The 13,427-nt window shown below is 50.3% G+C and overlaps 1 protein-coding gene and 1 long non-coding RNA gene across 4 annotated transcripts in view; one reads left to right on the plus strand and one right to left on the minus strand.

The window, feature by feature from the left end:
- The window catches only part of LOC112589988 (uncharacterized), a 56,033-nt gene that overhangs the window by 25,150 nt on the left and 17,456 nt on the right, over nt 1-13,427 (minus strand). The window lies entirely within an intron of this gene.
- Nucleotides 1-13,427, plus strand: part of nahoda (DOMON-like domain-containing protein nahoda) — a 36,312-nt gene that overhangs the window by 2,027 nt on the left and 20,858 nt on the right. For all 3 annotated transcript variants that reach the window (XM_019843782.2, XM_019843781.2, XM_025305254.1), the window contains exons 2-3: nt 8,539-8,920; nt 13,061-13,131. In XM_019843782.2, coding sequence (XP_019699341.2) covers nt 8,731-8,920; nt 13,061-13,131 — 261 coding nt within the window. In that variant the 5' untranslated portion in view covers nt 8,539-8,730. The remainder of the gene's footprint in view (nt 1-8,538; nt 8,921-13,060; nt 13,132-13,427) is intronic.

Raw genomic sequence — 13,427 nt, forward strand, 5'->3', positions numbered from 1 at the left:
CGTGCTGTGTGTGTGTGTGTGTGTGTGTGTGTGTGTGTGTGTGTGTGTGTGCCGCCTCCTTCTCCTCTCGCATTCGCGAGATAACATCGCGACTGCCGGCCCGCCGAGTACGAGGTGCAAACGAGCGCGATCGACAGAAACGCCCGACCGACCGGCCAAGGCCGCTCGAAGAATGTCGTCGAATTATTCGATAGCGCAGGCCGTGTAATCGTCAATCGGCGTCGCGGAGTCTGCTCGAGTCTCTGTAGTTTTGTTCTTCTTCTTCTTCTTCTTCTTTTCGTCCAGGCGAGCCCCGCAGCTCGCCCCGCGATGAGGTACAAGGGACACGCACGCCGGTGGGCGGTTGAATGAGAAATATCCTCGCGAGAATATCGGGCGTAGCCTTGCTCAGGCTGTTAATCGCAAATATTCGCCTCTCGCGCTCGTGCTCGTCGAGCTTCCCGCAAGTAAGGTCGAGCCTCACGTGGAAAATTACTGACAGCAGCGGACAACTGCGAGATGTCGCTGCGGCGAACTGTTCTTCGACTTGCGACTGTGCAAGGATCGTTGTATGCTTCATGCTGTTCGTTTCACCTCGCCCAAGTTTGTTTTCTTTTTATTTTATTCTCACCGAAGAAACTACTCGCTGGAGCTGTACGATTGCTTACGATGGTCTCCCCGATGGTCGATTTTATTTTCCCCGGAGCTTCCCGGTTTACGATTTTTCCTTCTGTTTTTCTCTCCCTTTTCTCCTCCGATTTTCTTTTCTTTCTTTCTTTTGCTCATCGACTCCATTTCGCGCGCGATTATTTCCGCGTGGCGAATATTTGTTAGCAATCGATGTGTGGCCCGCTTGGTGTTGCAAAATATAAATTCCGCGCAGGACTGCTGAAGCGTCGTCGAGCCTCGCCGATTGTCTCGTTACCCAACGCGTCGCGTCGGAACTCCCCGACTGTCGCACTACTCTGCGACGTGGCAGACAACTGCGAGAAAAAAAGCGTCGTGCGAACTCGCGGAAAGTCTCGTGTGAGGTCGATTCGTCGGCGGACAATGAGCGCGAAGCGCCGAAATCGCAGCCGTCTCGCGACTAGACCGGCCAGCCGAGAGACACCCGCCATCGTCGACTTCCGGTGTCGACTTCCGCGTCACCCCTTCCTCCTCCTCCTCCTCCACGCTCCAGCTGTCTCGCCGGCGAATTCTCGCGCGTTAAGCTCGCGCTGGATGTGTCAGTGAGAACGGGAAGTCAACGAGATCAACGGCATCGTCGTTCGCTGGAATGCCAGGTAGCTTTCCAGGTACCGAAGGAGAACCGTTCCACGTACGTTGCGGTCTTAATCTCCCACCTTTCCTTTTCGCTCTTACCGCCGCTCCTGCGCCGCGCGTTTACGCTGTCCATGCACGCGGCCTGATGTATCAATGAGAACGATCAACAGCGTGCAACATTCGGAAGGCAGCCCTCGGAGCGGACAATGGCGCGGCTTCTTCACCTTCCTCTCCAGGCTCCGTCTCGACTTCCGAGGGCAACTCCCTTCGCGACTCCAAATTCCAAATTTATTTTCTTTTCCCCTCGCGCGAGTTTGCCATCTCTCTCGCTCGTCTCGTTACCTTTTCTCGCGTCGCTAATTCTTGTTTTTCACGCGTGTGCTCTTTCCTGTACAAATTTTTTATTATCTTTTCCCTTTTCCGTTTCTTCATATTACTGATTATTATATTTTTATCTCTTTCTTATTTCTACATCTTTCTCGTCACTTCTTCACTGACGCATCTCTTCGAGTCTCGCCGGTTTCCCATACGGAATCAGGAGAATAGCTGCGTGTCCCGTGACCGAGGCTGAAACGTTTCAAAATGGATCGAGTCCTTGAGTTCCTGCCAAAGTCGCTCATCCTCTCCAATACCAGCCGGCTGGCTAAGAGATCGGGAATTTTTCGCGACTAATCGGAGTCGCGCGGCTTCGTCACGCGTGTTTTGAAACGCGTTCTTGTGTTCGCGGTCGTTCGCGGAATTATTTTGTACGGGCCGCAAACGAGAGCCGCAAATATCAAAGTTCATAAGCAGTCCATAAGCTATCCTTCCACGTGCGATCGTTGCAATATTCAATATCGGCGGACTGATCCTGCTTCCTGCTTGATTGTACGGTAATCAGCGTCAGGGTAGGTGCATCCGTATCGGCGATAAATAATGACTCGCGTGATTAAAGACACTCCGCGTGAGGTGTAAGGCGAAGAAGAGAAGGAGAGATTCACGCGCCTCGCCGAGTATGCATTTCCCCGCTCTTTCCCCATCGATCACTGCGGTCTGATCGTCTTGATCAATGCGATTCATCAATTATTCGCGTCGGCTTCGCCGCTAAATACGACCGTCCGTTTCTCGGACACGCGAAATCGGTTATAACTCGGGCTTCTCTCGCGTGCTGTTCCGCTTCGGACGACCCGGTAATAGCTGCTACTTTTGCGTATTTACTTCTCACACCGTCGCGAGCTGAGCCGCCGCGGCGGGAACCGACGCTCCTCTGCTCGAAGAGATTCCCGCTCGCCCCAAGTGACAACGCAGACCTGTTCAGTTGAGTTGACAGTGTCCTTTTTTGATAATTTGGTTATCCGGAGACCTTCAGTTTTTTTAAGCAGCCTCCTTCTTATATTCGGAATTTTGTAAATTTACGTGTTGTCAATTTATTTTCTCCTATTTTTATTTTATTTATTTTATTATTATTTTGTTATTATTATTATTTTTTATGATTTTATTTTATGTTTTATTTTATTATTATTATTTATTTATTTATTTTTATTTTTATTTTTACATTATTCTCCTTTTTATTTTTTTTTACCTTTCTCCGTTACTCGACGCTGTCGGTCAATCTTCTCGCTCGTCCGTTTCCTCGAAGAAGAATTCAGTGTAGGTTTCGTACACATGTAGGTTGATGTGAAAACTTGCTTGAAAAAAGCTGCTCTCCGGTTGGTTACAATCAGATATCTGACTGTAAATAAATTTACAATAATTCATAAATTTTTAAATCAATTTTTTTCCTACTAATTACACACATTATTGAGATCTTCCTTCCATCTTGTCAAAGCGGGATCCAATACAGACTCAATCCACTCCACGATTAATGCGAGAATCTGCGAATGAGCTACAACGATGTTAATCTCCTGCTGCAGTTGACGCGCAATTAAGTATCCTTCGCTATCACGGAATTCCTCGTGCTTTCCCAGCGTCCTCGGCGAAAATTCCACGCGAGGACTCAACGCATGCGACGCGAGAGACGCGCAATTACCTTTTACGCGCGCGCGCGCGCGCGTCTTCTCCTCTATCCCTTTCCGCCAATTAAACATCATCGCGTCTTCCTTGAAATACACTCACGCCTTGGGTTTGGGAAACAATGCCGCGTGTTGTGCGTGTATGTTCCTCCCGAGTGGCTTCCCACGTGGAAATCCGATGCCTGAATGGAGTCGTTCATCGCCATCGACGTCGTCCGGATGTGTCATCCGTTCTCGGGAACGGTCCCCGTGCGAACGAGACGTCGCGAGACGGCGTATTCGTGTCTTCGCGCTTTTATTCCCGCGGATCTCCAGCAGGTGGTTCCAATCCGCGAGATTTTCACGCCGTTTGACTGCAATCGCGTGACACGCCGCGCGAGATAGAACGTTCCCTCGCAAACGCACCCTTCGCTTATCGGCCACTTTGACGCGCAAGGTGCCACCGCGTCGTCGTAAGCCGCCCCCCTCCCCGTCCCTGTCGAACCGCTTGAATTCAATGAATTGTCGGCGGAGAACAATTGGTGTCTGTCGACGACGAGAACGTTACGCGACACTCCGCAATTATCGCGCGCAAGAAACGAAATGAACTAGATGAAATTGTATTAAGGGTCCAATATCATCAGTGGGAGACCATTTTGATCTCATTGAATTAATTGATCAAAATTGAATGAAATATCGAGTACAATAAGCGTAACAATTTCATTTGTTATACTTATTCTTGATTTTTCGCTATCTTTATATTTTAATATTCGTGCTATTTCAGATATTCACATATTCAATTATACTTGTTTGCTTGTATTTATAATATTTGTTATTAATACTTATTATTATTAAGAACATAAGTATAATAAAATGCATAAGTGAAAAAATTGAATAAAAAATTGAAACAGATATGAGCAAAACTGAACGATAGACTGATAAAATTGAATTAATTTTATTTTTAATTAATCAATTAATCTTGACCAATGAAAGAGTCACGCGAAGACGTGTCGGTGTCGAGTAATATCATTTCTTTTAGGGCGGGATGTTCGAGCACACTGCTGAGAGCATTTTCTCAGTCTCAAGAACGAAACGAAACGTCCTCGACGTCAGGCGTCCTCATTCATTCGCGTCGCGCGATATCGCCCTTGCGACAATGGTGGCTAATCGATAGCGGACTAATAGAAAGGCACACTCGACACTCGAGTATCATCGAGTGTATTTTTTCGGGAGGCCTCGCGGTCGGTTACCGCAAGCAGCGGGGCCGCTTCTCACGTCCGCGACTCGCATGGAGTGATGAAAAAGGCGGTTCAGAGCTAACGACGAGATAATTACCTGCGGCTGCAGCGCGCGCCCATTGTTCGCCGCCGATCCGGACACACGCACGTTCCTCCGCCGCGCCGGTGTCTTGGCTCCGATGACTCATGAGCGCGCCATGCACGCTAAATAATACACGCGATGGAAAGTGCAGCGCGCTTGTAACCGCGCGCGCGCGCAAGAAATAAGTGAGTCCGTAGGAATTCGCGTTACGAAATTGGATCTCCGTTGCTCCTCGTTCCGTGATCGGAAACTTAAATTCCTCCCCCTGTTCCTCCTTCTTTTTCTCTTTTCCGTTGCGCTCTCGGTCTTATTACGGTCCACACGGTGTGGAACGGCCTGTCTCCGTAGCGCAACGTTGGCTAATTAGTCGGTCGATAAATTTCGGTCCACCGAAATGAGCGAAATTAAATTGTGATTGCAGACGTAATGATCGTTGCAGTTACGCCAGTTAGCTCGGTTAGTCGACTAAAACAATCAGGATTACACACGTGACGACTGAACAATATCGCTCATTGATTCGCTTTGGTCTCGATTGATCGCGCAACACTGCTGCCTGCTGCACGGCTTTAATCGACATTATTCCCCGCGAGATTCTTCCGAGCGGATTTCTCCGGAAGATCGCAAGCGTGAAATCGCCCCGTATTATCCTGCGATTTCGAGAAAATTCGGAGGAAAGATTCCCGGTGAAAAGGCTCGGTCAATAATAAAGGCTCTCGGCCGTGCCTCCATAATCGGAGAATTCTCTCCATTCAGAAGATTCGGAAGAGCGTAACCAGCAAAATTCGTGCCAGTCATCGCGTCCGTTCGAAGATGACGCGATGCGCTGCTTCTCGCAAAAAGCGCCGTGAATCGATGACAAAAACGAAAGAAGGAAGAGAGAGGAGAGAGAGAGAGAGAGGGGGGGGAGGGCAAAAAAGGACGACTCGTGCACCGCGATATTTCATAATCTTATTGTGCGACACTTTTCGTGCGATGCGAGTCGCACTGCGAGTCTCTCTTCTCCCCTTCGCTTATCCGCGAGGAAGGGCCGCTCGCTGCGCGAGCGCTCCTTTCCACGTTGTCCTTCTACCCCGCCGACGGAAACGACGCGGAGGTGGCAAGGAGGTCGCGCATCAGACGCGGTATCCTTCGAATTATGCGATCCGCGAGATCCGCGGCTCGCATTCGCGCCGGTTACGATCGCGGGGATCGATAACAGGCCGAGGAAAAGTACACCGCTCTTCTCTCCTCCTCCTCCTCCTCCTCCTCGTCTGCCTTCTCCTCCACCCATCCACCCGCCTGTACCGTCTCGCCGAGCGAGTACGTCAGGCTCTTCTTCTGAAGACCCGTTACGTGTTTATTCTGCAATTATTACGTTCCCGCGTCCGATATGTCGATGCACGTCACCGGCGATTAACGGACGCGCCGGAGAGCATCGGCGACGATAATATATTAATAAATTAGCGTTGGCGAACGTGTGTGTGCGCGTGGACGCGAATACATCGGTGAATTGTTACGTTAGTTAACCCTTTCACCGCTGAATTGACTTTCCTTGAGAAAATTATTAAAATATTTGGCAGCCCTACGCTTTTCGGGTCGCTGATTACGAATCTAAAGTCAGATTTGCGAAATTCAAAATGGCGGACTAATACGGCGATCATGATGTACAAATTTAATGAAAATTCCAATTATTATTAAGTAATGACCAGGTCGTAATAAGAACATATGATTCTAGACGATGGAATTCGATCGAGCTGGAAAAAATTTATGTGGGAAAATGTTCAATACTGCATATTTATGCTTACTAGAGATTAAGCATTCATATTTGAGTAAAATAATATTGATAGTATGGATAAGAGATGGAGATACAGAGAATGAAAAAAAACTAGGAAAATAGAATTAATAAGTCAGATTTCGGCCGTTTTTGTAGAAATATTTGTTTATAAAAAAAAATCTAACCTGCTAAAAAAATACTGAAAAAAGTATATGTGTTTTTGTACAACATCGGAAAAATATTTGGTGAAAATTTCAGACCTCTACATTCAATACTCTCCGAGGGATCGATTTTTCCCTAAGAGAAGCATTTTTTTCAACTTTAATTTGTTATAAGTAATCACAAATAAATAATTGGGTATAAAAACCTATTGGAGTATGTTGAACAACTATTCAGTTATATGTGGAAAACAAATCCCCGATTAGTCCTTCAAAATTATGTGATTTCCAACGCAAAATTGAACGCAAGAAGAGGTGAAAAGTATACTTCCCCACTAACAGTGAAGGGGTTAACGAAATAAAATAAGAAAAAATCAAAATCAAAAAGTGGGGGACAAAAATTGGTGGGAAAAAAAGTGGGAAGGAGAAAAAAGAATGAAACACGGAGAGGAAAATGTCGGTTTTCCCGGAAAAAATACACTCGACTGTTTTGTTCTTATTCTCCGCCGCTTTTGCACGTCTGAGACCCGATTTCACCGGGGAAGGACATCTGAGCGACGAGCGACGAGAACCGCTCGTCGCAGCCTTCCTTTATCCGGGGATAACAGCGACGGATGCAACTCTCCGCGAATTAACGCGTTAAATGTCGCAGGTGGAGGCGCGTTGCGCAAGTGCGAGTCAAGCGGAGTTACCGCAAGGTTACAGCACTCCGCCGCGCGACTTCTTCCCGTAGAGGAGAATTTCCCCGCACGAGGCGAGGAAATTCTCCTCCTCCTTCGCACACGGCATTTCCCACGCGCTCCCCCGCGCTCCCCCGCCGATTAACGCGCTCAGATACAGCCGATCGTGCGACTGCAGGCGATTATTTTCATCCATCGGTTTTCACCCTTCGTCCTTTCGCGAGAATCTCGGGTCCTCCCAGGGAGGACCACGTGCGACGACGGCACTCTCTCTCTCTCTCTCTCACGTCCGCGCGGCGAAAACGCCGGTCTTCGGCCGCGAAATTTCGGCGGATTCCCACGCGAAAATTCCCACTTTTCATCTCTCGCCGTGAGAAGAATAGAAACTTTCGCTGCTCTCAGCGTTCCGCGCTTCTAAGGGAAGATTATGCGATCGAGAGAGTCGCCGTAATTGAAGCGTGTGCGAGACGAGAGTGAAGCAATCCCGTAGAACCGTTTTGCGAGAGGAGAAATAAAGTTTGAGAAGCGTCGACAAATGATGTAGAGGATGGAAGCTCGCGTAAGAAGTTCAACAACTGGGTCGTCGGAGAGCTCCGACGCACACTTTCGCTTCGCGCGCATAACGCGCGTATTCTTTTAACCGGAATTTCCCCGCGAATTGTCCGTGAATCACGGAGCAAATATATTTCTGTCTCGAGAAGCGACGCTAAAGAAGGTCAGATCGATAGCGACGTCATCGCGTCTGTTAAAGTTTACCGATTTGAAACTTTAAACTACCCCGCCTTCAAGAGGGATGACGGAGGGTGAGTCTTGACGCAGATTGAGGGGCCCTTGGGATCTATGAAATCCGAGTTCGGGACGATAAAAATTGATATCGCGCAGAGATATCAAGTTGTTAAGTCTCACGTCAGCAGTCCCGCATATCAAAGATCTATCAGACTACAAAGAGCATCGAATATCACAAAAGCGCTTCGCGCCGTAATAACGTGTGTCCCCGAAACATTCGCCCATTCGGCAATTCTGCTTCTGTCCTGACTTCCCGCGGAGGAAAGCCCAAAACGTCCCGAAACGTGCGCCAAAGTACGTCCGAAAGGCTGCACGAAGATAAACTCTTTTCCCTTTCATCGTTCTATTCCAAGCCGCTGAGAATCGGCGAGGAACACTTATTCCTTCATTATTCTCCATCCAGACCCCTCAATCACCCCTCGTAATCGCCTTTCGTCGACTCGTCCTCGCAGCACGAATTTCACGCCGGAGGGGGGGGGGAGGGGAGCGAGTTTTACTCCGGTTTGACACGAGGAACGCACCGCGCAGCGATCCTTCGAGAGGAAAACACGCGCGGGGCCGTGAGCGGCGCTCGAGATCGAGGATCGGCCGCCGTAAATAACAAAGTTCATCGCTCGATCGACTTTCAGATCGGCCGCGGCGCGGAGCGAGTGGACGCCCATGCCGGGCGACGGCAGGAGGACTCAGCAGGAGGGCTTCAGGAGCGCGAGAGGAAAAAGCAGCGGCGGTGGAAAAGGCGGAAGCGCGTGCTGAGGGACGTCGTCCTTTCTTTCCGAGACTGCCTGGCTCTTATCGTGGAGGAACGCGCCCGCGGAAGAAGGATGTCGATGCGACGAGCGGTTCGACCGACGCTCGCGTCGTCCTTCGCGCTGCTGCTGCTGCTGTTGCTGACGACGCTGTCCTGGAGAACGACGCGCGCTCATGTGGCGCTCACGTTCCCGCGGGCGAGGCAGTACGACCTGGACTTCCTGGACAACGCCAGGACTCCGCCGCCGTGCGGCATGCCCCGAGGTAAGTGTCCTGATCCTGCCGGAGATCGCGATCGCGCGATAGATGCTCGACCGGGGGGCGGGGGGGTGGTCTTCTTCATCTTCCTCGGACGAGACTCGAATTTCGCGGACTTCAATTCATCTTTGTGTTTGGAAGTTTTCATTCGTGTTTATATATTTTTAAATATCCGCGTTAAAATAATAAGTGAATATTTAACTGTATGTGATGAACGGTTAGGGATATAATTTAGAGATCGCGTTACGGAGAACGGGAGAGACGAATTACCGGAATATCCAGCCTCTCTTACGGAGTAATGCGGCGCTCGACAAGAAAAATCATAAATCTAAATGTTAATCCGTCCACGAAAATTACAGCCGCGAGGCACCTCGTGCCTCGAATATCAGGGAGCGCTGTGATTCGCGCTTACGTAACATCAAATCAGATATCAATTTATATCGGTAAAAAAGAGATCCGAGTCTCGCTCGATAGAGAGAGAGAGAGAGAGAGAGAGAGAGAAGCCCGGAATACTTTCTCCCTCGTGGTTCCGAAATACACACGCACGCCGCCGGCCGCCGAATGGAATGTGAAAACTACCGCGCGATATCCATCGACGGTAGGCAGCGTACCGAACGCACCGTTATGAAAAGAGGATCAACGTTAATTATCGCTAAACGATGGGCCGTAATGAACATCGTGCGCGCGAGTTAATTAGCCCCGAGAGCTTATCCCGCGAGAACCCGAAAGCGCGCTCAGCAGCCTTCGCTGGAATGCCGGAAGCGCGTGGAAGCTGGTAGCACAGAGAAGGGACGCACAGAAGGCGCACAGACACGCGCTGAACCTGTCGATAGCTCGTGCCGCGTTGCGTTCTCCGGAAACGCGCGAAGAATTTTCGCGGAGAGTCGCTCTCGGAGGAGCTCCTCCGGAGGTGCGCCGTAAAGGGAGAGAAAGAAAGATAGATAGATAGATAGATAGATAGATAGATAGATAGATAGAGAGAGAGAGAGAGAGAGGGGTTGAAGAGCGGTTGGGATGGGGTGAGCAGGGGGAGGGGGGGGCACAGGTTCTATGGGAAAACGACATTAACGCGAACGCTCGATCTCCCAGCCGGTGGGGATAACCCGCCGCCGCCAAGTCGGTCCGATTCGAAGCGACTTTCACCGACTTGCATGAAGGGAGCACGAACCTCTCTCGGTACTCGGGCATTACCTTCTACGTTTTACGCGTAGCCGCAACCACCGATACCACCAGGGCCGCATCCGTCCGGGAGGTCGCTCGGAAAAAAGCTGGAAACGCGCGGAGGGTAGAATCTCCATCTCCAGGCTGCGTCCTCTCTCTTCTCTCCTCTTTCTCTCTCTCTCTCTCTCTCTCTCTCTCTCTCTCTCTGAAAAGATGAGTGGAAATCTTAGATGCGCAATAATCGACGCCGCAAATACTGTTTTCTTTCGCATTTACGTTGTTGAAAGTAAGTGACGTAAGGATACGGGCGAGCGCAGCGTCGCGCATCCATCGGGGTCGCCTGATTTTGCAACTCAATTAACACCGTCGACCGTCATGGCGTCAGCAATTTACGCGCAAAATATACTCACGCACGTTGTGCGTTGAAGAAAACACGTGCCTATTACATACGGTTACATATTAATTTAATTATTATTAACTTAATTATTAGATTGTACACAGCTGAAAGCCCTAATACAAAGTCGTCTGATAATCAACTGCGTAGAAAAAATTAAATACACAGCCAGCCAATGAGACGAGCCGGCGAATGCAAGCGAATGTAATAATTGAAATGATCAACCTGAATCATACGTGTGACGCTCATGACGTGTTGACAGTCCATTCTTCGTACCTTCGTTGTCTCCCCTCCCCTGCTTGCGTGTTTCGAGAAAGTGCGCCGCGGGGCGCACGAAGCGGGTCTGGATATTTCCACGGTGCGCAACACGCGTCTTAAAAAATATCGCCATAACATAACCATTCCAGCCATTTTTCTCTTTTTCTTCACCGACATCTTTTCTTCATGATCGCCGATCTAGCGGCGAAGCCAACCAGCCGGAAAGTCGACGGTCGGAAAAAGTCGCGAGTGCACGTTTGACGTTTTCACATTATTGCTCACTGCGTGGGGCACGAGATGGTTGTTGTTACAATTACCTTGTTCGGTGTCGCTGTCTCTCCGCCCCTCCCCCTCGAGTCATTTTTTCTTGCGAAAGCATAATTAAGACCACACCGTAGATGGCACCGTGAAGTTGTGCAACAGATGCAGTGAGATGCAGGGAGAAAGAGAAAGATAGAGAGTCCGTGAGAGAGAGAGAGAGAGAGAGAGAGAGAGAGAGAGAGAGAGAGAGAGAGAGAGAGAGAGAGAGAGAGAGAGACCTGTCATTACGCTGGCGGGCGGAGGTAACGCGAATTATTCGTCAGTTCATCAAAAGGAACGTCCGTGTAGACTTCTTCCGCGCATCGCGGCGCTCATTTGCGTCCTCGTCATCGTCGTCGGCGCGGCGATTAATTCCCGCGGGCGCGCGCTGCGTTTTCTCACGCGGGATTGCGAAAAAGTCGCAGTTAAAAACGCGCGCACGTTTGTTGCGTCAGCGACGCGTTTACTTCCGCAATGCTGTCATTAGTAATTGGAAGTATCAGGGTACGTTGCTTCGCGGCCTTTTCGCGGCCTTTTCGCTATTTCGCAGCCGAGCGATTGGGATTCGTAAAAAAGGCCGCGTTTGGCTGGCCGGCTCTTGTGTTAACATCGATAATTAATCGAAAATTCCCGATGGCGAAGAGAACGCGCGTGTATTTGCGCGAGAAGCCGTTCTCGGTGGGGAGTGATTCCCTCTCGGCATTGCGATAATTCCCGCTGGACAGACGGCGATCTCTCTCTCTCTCTCTCTCTCTCTCTCTCTCTCTCTCTCTTTCTCTCTCTCAGCCAGGACAATCGCCCGCTCCAATGAGGAATTGCCGCCGTGGCTGCGAATTTCCGCGAGCGTTTTCTCACAGCTCCTCGCGGCGACGTCGCCGCGGTCTCGCATTCGAGTTTCGTCGCTCAGCTCGGAAATGGACTGGAACTTAATAGCCCGGCCAAAGTTTGACTCGGTTGGCCGCGCGATTACGTGGAGAACGCATGCCGGCGGCGGCGGCGGCGCGAGGCACGCGTGCACAACCGCGGCGATCAGTTTTTCTTTCCGCGATGGTAATTTAATCGAGCCGCTCGACGGCTCCGCTCGGCCAGCGGGAGAGAGAAGCGCCGCTTTCCTTCCGGAGACGCTCGGGGAAGCGGAAGCTGGCGATACTCCTCGGAAAGGTTGATTAAAAACACCGCCGGGTAATCGGTTATTTGCATTTATACGAAATTAGTGCGCAAACTTGGCGGACTCGCGCTCGGCGCGAGCGAACGAGAGAGAGAGAGAGAGAGAGAGAGAGAGAGAGAGAGAGAGAGAGAGAGAGAGAGAGGGAGGAGTTGCCAAAAATGAATTACTACACACGCAATCTGGAATAATTCCTGCACAGGAAGAGTGGAAAATGAGAAAGTTAATTAATCACATAATTATACGATATATCGCAATAATGTTATGGAAAGAAGAACACGCGTCGCATCTCGATCATTCCTATTGGAGGAAAGAAAAGGAAAGGAGGATCGACGGATCCTCGCTCGAGTCCAGCCTCATCCTTTAATAATGTCCTCCGCGAGATTGCCGCGGAGATACAACAGTATCTCTTTCGCTAATTAACAACAATATGCCGAACGTTGCGCGGATGTTGCGCATCGCGCGATTTCTGACCTCGGACTCGCCACCGTCTACCGTTATTGCGACTTCAGTCAAGGTTCCGCTCTCATCCGCGCGCGTATCGAAAGCGCGCTTAACGGCAGGCCGAGTAATTAATAGACGGCGGATGCCTCGCGGCAGAAATTAGCGACTCGCAGCATTGCCGCGACGTTGTGGAGAGACACGCGACCTCCGGGGCGGCGGGTTGTCGCGACGAGCGAGCAAGCAAGCCGGACGAGGCCAGGAATCCCCCCGAACGGCGGCGAATTTTCGCGAGATTAATCGGCGACCGAGCGGAACCGAGCGATTTATCATTGTCCGACTTTACGCTCGCGAAAACACACCGAGCCGAGTGTTTCGTTCGGTCACACTCTGATTTTGATATTCCGCTTTGGCTTGATTTTTGCAGGCAGCGTCAAGACGTCCTTACTGGCAGGAAGCAATTTCAACGTCACGTGGCACCTCGCCTACCCCCACAGGGTGAGTAAGACACTGCCGCGCGCGAGTCCTTTGAACCTTCTCCTCCGTTCCCTCGGCCGCGAGGGAACGCGAGGGAACGCGAGACTCGCACCTCACGTGCGTCGGAAAGCCGCTCCGCAAGGTCCGCGCATCGGAGCGTACGAAGGAGCGCTCGCGACTACAAATGTCCGGTTTTTTATGCGAAACACCGATCATAATACCGTAAGCGAGATCAGATCAGTCGGAATTAAAGGCCATTGCGCACGAAATGCATGGAAGCCAACATAACAAAACATAACATAAGCACAGACTTCTGC

Source organism: Harpegnathos saltator, unplaced genomic scaffold (genome assembly GCF_003227715.2).
Source record: "Harpegnathos saltator strain DR-91 unplaced genomic scaffold, Hsal_v8.6 scaffold684, whole genome shotgun sequence".
Lineage (NCBI taxonomy): Eukaryota > Metazoa > Arthropoda > Insecta > Hymenoptera > Formicidae > Harpegnathos > Harpegnathos saltator.